Source organism: Cherax quadricarinatus, chromosome 11 (assembly GCF_038502225.1).
Source record: "Cherax quadricarinatus isolate ZL_2023a chromosome 11, ASM3850222v1, whole genome shotgun sequence".
Taxonomy (NCBI): domain Eukaryota; kingdom Metazoa; phylum Arthropoda; class Malacostraca; order Decapoda; family Parastacidae; genus Cherax; species Cherax quadricarinatus.
In genome coordinates this window covers 37,990,392-38,003,792 of record NC_091302.1, presented here as the reverse complement: position 1 = coordinate 38,003,792, position 13,401 = coordinate 37,990,392, and the positions used below count along the sequence as shown (strand labels likewise).

Genomic DNA, 13,401 nt, shown 5'->3' with positions numbered 1-13,401 from the left:
CAGAAATTGAGATGATTTTGACTGGTTTTACAATGAAAAGTACCTTGAAATTGAGCTCAAAGTAGCAGAAATGTTCGATTTTTACCAAAGTTCAAAAGTAAACAAATCATGCCAAGCGTCCAATACACGTCAACTGGCGAGTCTAATATTCTTTTGCAAGTGCGCCAATATTATTTATACCATTTTTTACACTAATGCAGTAGTCTGCATAACAGTAAATCTTCTATTTTTTGTGAGAATAAAAATTAAAAGTGGAAAGCAAAAGAATGTAAGAGGGGCCTTGAGACGTGACTAATGAACAGAGGAAATGTCATTTTAGTGCCAGGAATGTCTTTCTTGTTTATTCTGGACCCTATTTGGAAATTGGCATCTTTTGACATTTGTGTGAAATTGGCAAAATTGCTAAATTCTGACCACTGTACTGGATAGTTGAAATTGATAAATGGGTGGTTTCTTGCACTCATTCGATAGAAAAAATGGAGTTCTAGCGAAATATTCATGTTTTTTGTCGACTAGTACAGTGGAATTGGCCGAAAATGGGGCTCAAAGTGGGCAAAATTGCCGATGCGTAAACATCGCCGAGACTGCTAAATTCGCGAGAGCATAATTCCATAAGTTTTCCATCAAATTTCATAATTTTGGTGTCATTATGATCGGGAAAAGATTCTCTCTCTTTTCCTAAGAAAAAATTATTTTTTTTTTTAAATTTGGCCGACCCTGAGAACGAGTCTCGGAGAGGGCCTGTCGACCCTCAAAGGGTTAAGGGTTAATTCGTGATTAATTTGGTCCAGAAAGTCCGTTGAACACTGAATTGTACGCAAACTGAAGCAATATTTCCCATAAGAAATAATGTCAATTCAATTAATCCATTCTAGACACCCAAAAATATTAACAAAAAATACATTTTATAGAGAATAACTATAGTTTTACATACAGAAAACAGTGAGAAATAAATATAAATGACTAATGAAATGGATAAATGAACATTTAACATTTTTACCTTTATTGAAGATTCTTGTTGGCATATGGAAGACGGCAAGGAGGGGAGAGGGAGGAAGAGAGGTTATTGTTTGGAAGGGGAATCCCCCTCCATAAGGATTTCGGGTATCAAGGCCCTATCTGGGGTTGCTTCCTTTCTTTGTCTTTTACTGGCACTAGGACCAGCTTGTTGTTGTTGGGTTTATCAGGGCCAATGACAGCATAAGCTGTATCAATCTCGGTTTCTCAATGGTACGAGGAAGATTTGTTGCCCAGGGCTGGGCGATGAAAGAAAAAGGAACAAAAGTTCCCTTGTAAATAGAGACAGAAACTTGAAGTTTCCAATTAGATCCGGTGGACCCCCTTGCCAAGCCTCAGCAGAGAGGGACGCCCACACTCCCACCTGAGTTCAGTAACCGGCTTCCCACCAAAGACCGTTAAAGAATTTTCCACAGAGTGGAAAAAATGGAGCTGGCTAAAGTAAGCCGATGTACAGGTGCCCCTCTTGTAGAGTGCTCGGTGGGCAAAATAAATGAGGACAAGTGTCCCAGAGAGAATGGAGGAAATTTGTCACTGCAGGCGAGAGAGAGACGTCCACACCTGACGAAGGCTGACACAGAAGTCCTAGGACCAGCTTGAGAGTCACTGGACCCCTGTCGCACAAAAAATCTGCCCAGAGAGGTCTGTTTCTGGCGTCTCTTTAAGATTTGCCTAAAATGGGACAAGGCATTGTCATTGAACATGTTGCAGACATGGCTTGCAACAGCTTTGTTAGGGTGATATTTCTCCACAAAACTTTGCAACTCATTCCACTTTGCACACATGTCCTTTATCACTGAAGAAGGCACATTCTCCCCTCTCTCTTCCTCCTCCTCTGAAGCAATTTCCTCAACTATGGTCTGTTACTGTTCCAGTTGAAGGTCTTGCAGCTCTTCAGTGGTTAGCTCTTCCCAGTGGTTGTCCACCAACTCTTCTACATCCTGGCCACTCACATCCAACCCCATGGACTTCCCCAAAGACACAGTAGATTCCACAATAGGTGTAGGGTTGTCAGGGTCAGCCTCAAACCCTTCAAAATGCTCACTCAACAAAAAACAAAGCCAGACTGAGTCAGAATGCATGGGATGCTTTGTGTGGGCACAGGCAGGGCGGACTCGTTTGGTACGGCAGACCATTTTTAACTCTACGAAACCCAAGCAGATGTATGAAAACTTGGACAAAATTTTGATGAAAAACATCTTAGAAAGCCAAATCCTACGAAAACCAGGGCATACAAAAACTGAGATTCCACTGTATAACATATACTAGGCTAAACAATTAGCGAATGAAGGATCAAGCCTCCACCAGTGATTGTGCTAGATGACCTCCATGATTTAGAGCTTCACTTTAACAAAATTAAAATATAATATATACTGTATATTAAATATGGTTTTAAACAAATGTTAACCATGGTAAAAAGAATGTAATTTTAACATGGGCTGGTATTGTGTATGGTATACATATACAGGAAACCCTTGGTTTAGCAAACTAGTAGAGGGAAGCAGGTGGACAGTGATGTTGATTGTTGTGGATAGAGGTGAGATCGTTTTGCTGTGATTATTTATTTCTTTATTTACATATTTATTTATCTTTTCCTCAGTGGCTGTTTTGCTAAGACAGGGTGACCCATAAAAGATAATGTATTCACCATCATTTTTCAGTTGTTGTCTTGCCAGAAGTTTGCTGACATCACAATTCAGATAACCCTTCGACTGTAGCATCCCTGCCTTTCCATCAGAGTGCAGGCACTGTACCTCCTACCTCCAGGACTAAAGTCCACCTAACTGATTTCCTTTTATCCCTTCATAAATTTTTCCTTTCTCACTCTCACTTTCTCGTCTCCATATTTCTTGTTATGCTGTGAAAATATTGTTTGCTTATATTTGACATGCTGAACAACACAGCACATGTATTGTGAAGGTATTTTTTATGTATTTTGTTTTTGTATTTTTTCCAGGAATTGTGATGCACTAGTTTACAATGCGACGCAGCGGCCCTGGAGGGAGTGGGGGAGCAGGGGGATTTAGTAAGCCTCCACCTGCTCCCCTTACACATGGAGGTTCTGGTCGGGTGCGGCTGCACACTCCTGAGGCCAATGGCACTCTTTGCAAAGATAGATTTGGGTATGTTAGTTGATGAACAGTAATGTGTGAAGACCTGATATGTAGAGTGTAAGTATGATAAAAAAAAAAGATGTGGTGTAAATTCTTAGAAGATCATCAGGTGATGATGCTGTGTGACTAATTTTAAAGAAAAGTCATAAAATAGAGTGCATTTATGAATACAGTAGAACCGCTGTATCCACTGATTCGGTATCTGCGGTTTCGGTTAATTTTGCATAATAATGGCCACAAAGTGCAAAAGTAGAGAAACTAGCAGTTCTTCAAAGTCTAAGAGAAGATTCCCATCAGTGAAAAAGTGATAATTCTCCACTTATTTTGCATAATTTATCAATTAAACTTTATAATAGGCATGTATAAGAGTTACATATAGTGTTTGCTGCTATCCATGGTTTCGGTATCCATGGCAGGTCCTTGGAACATATCCCCCGTGGATACGGGGTCCAACTGTATTGTATTGCTGTGTTTTTCTGTGTTTATTGTATTGCTTACCTTCATTTTTAGATTAAAATTTTCTCTTTTTGAGCAGGTCACCACGTGAGAGGTCACCAAGTCTTGTTAACAGCTTGCCTCTGTCACCCTCTCATCCAAGCAGCAGGGAGAAGTCCCCAAACCCTGCCTCCCAGGACCTGCATGACTGCTCCATGTGTCTTTCTGCTTACATTCAGGTAAATTTTTAAACTTCAGAAGCTAATGTTTGTAATAGAATGGTAGGCAGCAATCATATTTTCTTGTCTCATGAACATGTAAAATGGAAAGTACACTTTACAAACTTTGATGTTCAGTCTGTATAGTTTTCATTCCTTGAAAATTTTCTTATTATATTAGGAGGCTTGCTCTGAGATTGGATTACTGGGGCAATGAGCTCTGGAATCATTAACATGTACTGTACATTAAGCAGTAACCCACATGGAGACAAAAATATGGTACAGTAGGGCCCCACTTATACGGCGGATTAGGTTCCAGGCTGTCGCCGGAAAGCAGACATCGCCGGAAGGCAGAACACCATTTTTTTCCATTTATAAATGCATTTAAATGCCAGACAACAAGTTTACACTAAATTATATTAAGTTAGTAATAGAACTAGGCATTAAAAACACACAAAGTAAAATACATTCACAGTAAATTCATTACTTATCTTAAAGTACAGTGGACCCCCAGTTCACGTCATTAATCCGTTCCTGAGAGCTCATCGTAAAGCAAAATTATTGGAAAGCGAATCAATTTTCCCCATAAGAAATAATGGAAATCAAATTAATCCGTGCAAGACACCCAAAAGTATGAAAAAAAAACTTTTACCACATGAAATATTGAGTTTAATGCAATAGAATAATTACAATAGCAATAATAAAAATAGAATAAACACAATAGAATAATGACACCTTTAATGAAGATATGGTGATGATTGATGGGATGGGAGGAGGGGAGAGTGTTGAAGTTTTTAATTTTTAGAAGGGGAATCCCCCTCCATTAGGACTTGAGGTAGCAAGTCCTTTTCCGGGGTTACTTCCCTTCTTCTTTTTATGCCACTAGGACCAGCTTGAGAGTCACTGGACTTCTGTCACACAACATATCTGTCCATAGAGACCTGTACCTCTCGTTCCTTTATGACTTTCCTAAAGTGGTTCACAACATTGTCAGTGTACAGGTTGCCAACACGGCTTGCAGTAGCTGTGTCAGGGTAATTTTCATCAAAAAAGGTTTGCACTTCAAGCCACTTTGCACACATTTCCTTAATCTTTGAAGTAGGCAACTTCCTCACTTTCTCCATCCCCTCCTCCGAAGCAGTTTCCTCAGGTCTGGCCTCTTGCTGTTGAAGATGATCTAGCAGCTCATCAGTGGTTAGTTTGTCATTGTCCTCCACCAACTCTTCCACATCCTCCCCACTAACCTCCAACCCTAAGGACTTTCCCAATGCCACAATGGATTCCTCAACTGGCAAGGATTCTCAGGGTTAGCCTCAAACCCTTCAAAATTTCTTTTGTCTACACATTCTGGCCACAGTTTCTTCCAAGCAGAGTTCAAGGTCCTCTTAGTCACTCCCTCCCAAGCCTTACCTATAAGGTTTACACAATTGAGGAAATTAAAGCGATCCTTCCAAAACTCCTTTAGAGTCAATAGAGTTTCTGTGGTCACTTCAAAGCACCTTTCAAACATAGCTTTTGTGTACAGTTTCTTGAAGTTGGAAATTACCTGCTGGTCCATGGGCTGCAGGAGAGGATTGGTATTAGGAGGCAAAAACTTCACCTTAATGAAGCTCATGTCCCCACAAAGTCGCTCTGACAAATCTGTAGGATGACCAGGGGCATTGTCTAACACCAGGAGGCACTTAAGGTCTAATTTCTTTTCAATTAGGTAATTTTTCACAGTGGGGGCAAATGCATGGTGTAACCAGTCATAGAAAAAGTCCCTAGTGACCCATGCCTTAGTGTTTGCCCTCCACAGCACACACAAATTAGCCTTGAGGATATTCTTTTGCCTGAATGCTCTGGGAGTTTCTGAGTGATACACCAATAAAGGCTTCACTTTGCAATCACCACTAGCATTAGCACAGAATAAAAGAGTAAGCCTGTCTTTCATAGGCTTATTATCCTGGGAGTGCCTTTTCCTCCTGAGTAATATAGGTCCTGCTTGGCAATTTCTTTCAAAACAGGCCTGTTTCGTCACAATTAAACACTTGTTCAGGTTTCAATCCTTCAGCCTCTATGTACTCCTTGAATTCCTGCGCATATTTTTCAGCCGCTTTCTGGTCTGAACTGGCAGCCTCACCATGCCTAATCACACTATGTATGTCACTACGATTCTTAAATCTTTCAAACCAACCTTTGCTGGCCTTAAATTCACTCACATCACCACTAGTTGCAGGCATTTTTCTAATTAAATCCTCATGCAACTGCCTAGCCTTTTCACAAATGATCGCTTGAGAGATGCTATCTCCAGCTATCTGTTTTTCATTTATCCACACCAGTAACAGTCTCTCAACATTTTCTAACACTTGTGATCGCTGTTTTGTAATCACAGTTGCACCTTTTGCAAGAACAGCTTCCTTGATTGCCGTTTTCCTGCTCACTATAGTAGAGATGGTTGATTGGGATTTACTATACAACTAAGCCAGGTCCGACACACGCACTTCACTTTCATACTTTGCAATTATCTCTTTCTTTATTTCAATAGTCATTAGCACCCTTGGTCTCGAAGGGTTGGCACTAGAAGCTTTCTTGGGGCCCATGGTGACTTATTTTGCAGAAACAAGCACCAGAAACAGTGATAATATGGAATGTACCGAATGTATCCTTAGATGCGCGCACACTGGCTGGCTTGTAAACACTGGCACACACAGGGCAGTTCAGGCCACATGTGGACACGTCTCGTACGAATCGTATCGCGTACCGGGTTTTGTTACGGGAACCGGGGCAATTTTTTGGCGATATAACGCTTCAGATACCGGATTTATCGGTTACCCGTGACTTCGCAAATCGGGGGTCCACTGTATTTGTAATCTTAATGTAGGGAGAGAGGTGAGTAGTACTTATTTGTAGGAAGTCAGGTGCAGGTAGCCCAGGTGTAGGTAGCACTGGCTCCCCATCTCATACTTAATATACGATATTTAAAACATCCCAGAGAGGTAAAATACACATACAGTACACTCATTATTTACCTTAAAATATGTGTAGTCTTAATATAGGAAGAGAGGTGAGTAGTATTTATTTGTAGGAAGTCAGTGTGGCCCAGAGCATGTGTAGTCTTAATATAGGAAGAGAGGTGAGTAGTATTTATTTGTAGGAAGTCAGTGTGGCCCAGAGCCATATTATTAACATCGACATGCCTTGTTCACTGAATTTAATCATTTCTAACAACTACCTTTAGATGCCATCATAAACGAAGGTAGAAGTACGTAATGAATAATTCATGCCGAAAATTGTAAACAAAAGCAGAATGAGGGAGTGGCTGGGCCAAATGCAGATTCATACACGTTTTCTCTGATGGCTGAACAGAGAAAACGTAATGTTGTCCCTCCACCCGGCTACCACACAGCTCCACAAGTATTATTATCAGAGCACACATAAAATATGCAATAAATGCCAGACTCCGGGATAGCAGCCTCACATCCACTGAGCTACCTTGGCAGACAAAAGAAAGAACGGTGGGAAACCCACCACAAGGCATACCTCCTTCGGCTGCCACCCCCCAGAACCAGCAGGCAGCTTCCAAAGATACACCCATCACCCAAACGGCACCCCACCCACGACCCGAAAATCTGGGAAGGGAGCAGGACATCCTCAGACAATTCAGATTCCACGGCAAACCACACCATCCCCAAGGGACCTCACGGAGGGGGATGAACCCCAGCATGCCACCCCCCACCTAGAAACCATAATGCCAGAGGGGAGGACCCCAGAGGCTACAAATGGGACCAGGAAAAAGGGGAGGGTTGGGAGAGGGGAGGGAAGGGAAAAAAGGGGGGTATGGGGAGGAAGGGATAGGGAAGGGAGGATCGTGGGGCACTTAGACTCAGTCTAAGGAAGGAGACCAAAGTATTTGATTCCTGAGACCAAGAGCCTCTTTGCCACATGAAGGAGCCCCCCTTGAAGAAGTTATTTTGTTTCAGTCGGTCTATTTGTTTTATAACCATTTCGCTAGTAACTGTGATATTACATAATATATCTTCTTAAGGCCCACTATAAAAATTAATAACTGGGATATTGTTAGTGTCTTCCTGTGTGAAAACCAAGAGAAAATAATTATTAAAAATAGAGCACATTTCAATCTCCTTGTCAGTAAGATGCCCAGTTATTTTTAAGGGGACCTATCTTTTCTCTAACTTTTGTTCTATAAACTTGGAAAAAACCTTTTGGATTAGTTTTCGAATCCTTAGCAGCTTTAATTTCGTAGCCCTGTTTAGCTTTTCTTATCCCCTTTTTAACATCCCTCTTAATGTCAATAGGATATTGATTCATAAGATGACCCTCACTTCTTTTGATGCACCTTTGAATTCCTTTCTTCTGCCCTAAAAGATATTTGAGCCTATTATTCATCCATTTTGGGTCATTTCTATTTGATCTAATTTCTTTATACGGGATAAATGTTCTTTGGGCAGCATGTATACTGTTTAGAAAACTCTCATATTGATAGCTCTCTTCATTACCCCAGTCAACAGATGATAAGTGTTCTCTAAACCAATTGTAATTTGCTAAACGAAATCTGGGACTGTTACTGAGTTATCCCTACTATCATACTTCCATTCAATGCTAAAGGTAATTGATTTGTGGTTGCTTGCACCAGCTCCAAACCCACTCCTTAGGCTTCTGTGGTAATCTGCCAAACTTCATCACTGCTTTCTTGTCCGATAGACATTTTCGGGTCCGTATTGGCACCTCGCTTTCCTCGGACTTTGTGTCCTCAGTACTACTATTTTTCTCTTGGTTATAAATGACCTACCTTCCATTCTTCCTTTGCACATTTGGTCATCACTTTATGTTGATGACTTCGCTATAGCTTCTTCAGACGCTGACTGTTGACTAGTAGCAGCCTTCCTTCAGGTTGTGATAGACCGAGTCTCCCATTGGACCACTTCTCATGGCTTTAAATTTTCCAGTACAAAAACCGGATTCATTACCTTCACTAGACACCCGCTTATACCGGATACTCCCTTGTACTTACACGGTTCACGTATTCTGGCATGTGATATGGTCAGGTTTCTGGGCCTGCTCTTTGATCTCCTGCTGACATGGAGACCTCACATTTTTTCGTTAAAGGCCACTTGCCATGGTAGGCTAAATCTCCTTAAGGTTCTCGCACATTGTTCATGGGGAGCAGATTGTCTTGCTCTCCTCCGTTTACATTCCACCCTAGTCTTGTTCAAGCTAGATTATGGTGACCAAATCTATTCTGCGGCCTCTCCCGCAACTCTGTCTAAGTTAGATCCTATTCATCACCAAGGTCTCTGTCTGTGCCTTGGTGCCTTTCGTTCATCCCCTGTTGAGAGTCTCTATGTAGAAGCGAATTTTCCATCCTTGTCTGATCGCCGTGATGCTCATTGCCTTTGCTATTATGTTTGATCTCATGACCTGTACAATCCTTCCATATATAGGATAATCACTGATGTTAGTAGACGTTCTTTATTTGTTAGTCGTCCCTGTTTACTCCGTCCCTTTTCTCTCCGCCTACATTTGCTCTTATCTTCTCTTCATTCATGTAGCGTCTCACTTTTCCCTGCCTCCTTGGGAAGTTCCAGCTGTTCGTGTCTCTTTCCCACTGTCATGCTCGAAAGCCCAACTACCTACGGTGGCTTCCCGCTCTCTTTTTCTTGACCACTTCCACTCTCATTCTCATGCCATCGCGGTGTACACTGATGGTTCTAAGTCTTCTCATGGCATCGGATTTGCAGCAGTGTTTCCGGACAGTGTCATGCGAGGGCATTTATTATCCTCGGCTAGCATTTTTACTGCTGAATTGTATGCCATTCTTGTAGCACTTATCCATATTGCATTTATGCCTGTGTCACCATTTGTGGTCGTTTCAGACTCCCTTAGTGCTTTACAGGCTATATGGAAATTTGATACACCTCACCCCCTAGTTCTTCGTATCCAGATATTACTTTTTGTTGGGTCCCTGGTCATGTTGATGTACAGGACAATGAACAGGCAGACACTGCTGCACGGTCAGCAGTACATGACCTCCCAGTTTCATATAGAGATGTTCCATTCATGGACTATTTTGCTGTAATTGCTACCCATCTTTGCACCCATTGGCAATAATGTTGGTCTGATCTGCTCCATAACAAACTTCATTCTGTTAAACCGAGTATAGGTTTCTGGCCGTCTTCTTGTCATCACTGTCAAGATTGGGAGACTACTCTCTCCCGTCTTCGCATCGGCCACACTCATCTTACTCACGGGTATCTCATGGAGAGGTGTCCTGTTTCTCTCTGTGAAAATCGTCACGTTCCAGTATCTGTTAGCCACAGTCTGTTGGCCTGCCCACTCTATCAACAAGCAGGCAGAATTTACCTCCAATGTTGTCTCCGCTCTGCTGCCCTTTCTTTACCTTCCCTTCTTGCTGACGGACCCTCCTTTAATCCAGACTCTCTCATTGACTTTTTGACAGCAGCTGATTTACTACACAAACTCTGATGATGATGTCTCTGGCACTCTCCTCAGTCCTTTCCACCGTAATCTCTAGCTACCCTCTACCCCTGCTCTATCCACTGCCCCGCTGCACTTCATAACCCAATAATCATCCCTCTCCCTCTTGTTACCCATTACCCCTGCATCCTTCCCTGCCCTGCTGTGTTGTATAACTCTTGTGGTTTAGCTCTTCATTTTGATTACAATAATGAAACAAATAAATCACCGAGTCCTGATGAACTTTTTTCAAGGGTTCTTAAGGAATGCACATTGGAACTCTGTGACCCATTAACTAATATTTTTAATTTATCTCTTCAAACAGGTGTAGTGTCTGATATGTGGAAGATGGCTAATGTAATTCCTATTTTTAAAGCAGGGGACAAGTTGGTACCTTCAAATTACTGCCCAGTAAGCCTGACTTCAGTTGTAGGCAAATTACTGGAGTTAGTTATAGCTGATATTATAAGATGGCATCTGGATAAGCATAATTTGATTAATGATACTCAGCATGGATTCACGAGGGGCCATTCCTGCCTAACTAATTTATTTACCTTTTTCAGTAAAGCTTTTGAGGCTGTTGATCATGATAAAGTATTCGATATTGTTTATTTAGATTTTAGTAAAGCTTTTGATAGAGTACTGCACCTGAGACTGTTAAAGAAAGTAGCAGCTCATAGCATTGGGATAAAAGTGCTGTCATGGATTGAGTCATGGCTCACCAATAGGAAGCAGAGAGTGTGTTTAAATGGAATTAAATCCGAGTGGGGATCTGTAACAAGTGGTGTTCCACAGGGATCAGTCTTAGGCCCGTTGTTGTTTATAATACATATCAATGACCTTGATGACAGAATTACTAGTGATATGAGCAAATTTGCCAATGACACAAAGTTAGGTAGAATAATTGATTCAAACGTAGATGTCATGGAACTTCAGGAGGGTTTAGACAAACTTAATTCATGGTCAGAAAAGTGGCAGATGCAGTTCAATGTAGATAAATGCAAGATTCTGCAGCTCAGCAGTGTCCATAACCCTAGCACTTTTAAAGTTAAATAACATAGAACTTAGCCATACAGATTGCGACAAGGACTTGGGGGTTATAGTAAGCAGCAACCTTAAACCAAGACAGCAATGCCTAAGTGTACACAATAAGGCAAACAGATTACTGGTATTTATCAAGAAGTGTAAGCAACAGAAGCCCTGAGGTTATACTACAGCTTTATACATCATTAGTAAGGCCTCACCTAGATTATGCAGTTCTGGTCTCTGGACCCTTAAACTACACTCACTTGTAAGACTAAGAATGAGGGAGACATGATCGAAGTGTATAAGTGGAAGATAGGTATTAACAAAGGGGATATAAGTAAGGCTTTGAGGATATCCCTCCAAGAGTGAACCCGCAATAATGGAATCAAATTAGATAAGTTTAGATTTAGAAAGGATTTAGGAAAGTACTGGTTTGGTAATAGGGTAGTTGATGAGTGGAACGGTCTGCCTAGTAGGGTTATCGAAGCTAAAACCTTGGGTAGTTTAAAATTTAGGTTGGATAAGTACATGAGTGAGAGGGGTTGGATCTAAGTGGGACCACTTTAATTTATAAATAAGAAATATTTACACTTTATAAATAAGAAATATTTACACTTACCTTGGAGGAGATGTTAGTTTAATTAGTTAGTTTGATGGAGGAAATGCTGGCAGAGGTTTTGGGTGGTGGATGATAGCAGGGTGGCGTATGTTCAGTGGCCTTATACACCTCCAACAACATTGGAGAGATACTTTCGTGTTGTTTTTCTGTCGCTTAATTGCTTAACTTACTTGCTACACTGTTAATGCTACACTTTATCGCTGGCTGGTGCTATAGCCTTTATTGATACCTGCTGCTTTAAAATCGTACATATCGTAGAATCACTGAATCACTGAAGAAGGCACATTTTCCCCTCTCTCTTCCTCCTCCACTTTGGTACTTTGCTACAAGTTTTTTCTTGAATTCTATCATGTTTTTTTCCTTCTTTACCAAAGGGCTGGCACTATGAGTTTCCTTTTTTGGCCCATGGTGGCTTATTTAGCAGTTGCAAACACAAAAAACAATGGATTATTATGAAATGTATCGTATGAACCCGTGGGGGTGATGGTCACTCGCCCACAAATCATGCCACACTGACTTTCTGAATGTTGTGTGGGAGCCTTTGTGTATGCCCGGCCACTCCTGGCTGCACGGATGTGCCCCGTACGACGGACGAATCACGAGGCCAATCACGAACCACGAGGCTATATTTTGACGAGAAAAGTTGCCGAAAGTTGGATTTCACGAAAGTTGTGGTCGCTGAAACGCAGGGGTCCACTGTATATTGTAATAAGCAGAATAGAGGAAATCAGCTCTAACATATATTATTTAGGTATGAATACTGTTCAAAGAGCCTGTCGTAAGTCTGAGTTGTCAGTAAACGAGTACTTCGCTAATTGAGGAGAGGCTGTACTGTCAGCATAGTTGTTTATCCCCTTACATGTGTTGTATAGCTTAGCTGAGTATCATAATACCATCCATGTGTTTATATAGAAGATCCCTAGGCCTAGTGACTGTATGACGTCACAGGATGCGCATGAGTGAGTGGGACGTGCTACCTTGCTCTCACTCCACGCTTAGACATACAACAGGCAAGAAGGCAGGCTGGTCCCTTCCCTTACCACAGTCTGACAATATATAGCGCTGCCACCAATTTGTTGTGGGGGTTCGGAAGGAGATATGATGGTTGAAGATAAACACACTTGTGGATGGTAACGCTATATATTGTCAGACTGTGGTAAGGGAAGGGCCCAGCCTGCCTTCTTGCCTGTTGTATGTCTAAGCATGGAGTGAGAACGAGGTAGCGCGTCCCACTCACTCATGTGCATCCCGTGACGTCATACAGTCACTAGGCCTAGGGATCTTCTATATAAACACATGGATGGTACTATGATACTCAGCTAAGCTATACAACACATGTAAGGGGATCAGCAACTATGCTGACAGTACTATAGTTCATTAATAGCTTAATACATTGTCACACTTAAGTTCATTATGTCTATTATGTTCTGCACTCTACTCCAAACATCCCCTTAGTACAGATATCACTATTGGAGCTCTACATACTATAAATAAT

At 41.5% G+C, this 13,401-nt stretch overlaps 1 protein-coding gene across 5 annotated transcripts in view; it reads left to right on the top strand.

The window, feature by feature from the left end:
- The window catches only part of LOC128687596 (uncharacterized), a 213,115-nt gene that overhangs the window by 26,448 nt on the left and 173,266 nt on the right, over window positions 1–13,401 (top strand). For all 5 annotated transcript variants that reach the window (XM_070083980.1, XM_053775140.2, XM_053775137.2 and 2 more), the window contains exons 2-3: window positions 2,975–3,140; window positions 3,667–3,805. In XM_070083980.1, coding sequence (XP_069940081.1) covers window positions 2,998–3,140; window positions 3,667–3,805 — 282 coding nt within the window. In that variant the 5' untranslated portion in view covers window positions 2,975–2,997. The remainder of the gene's footprint in view (window positions 1–2,974; window positions 3,141–3,666; window positions 3,806–13,401) is intronic.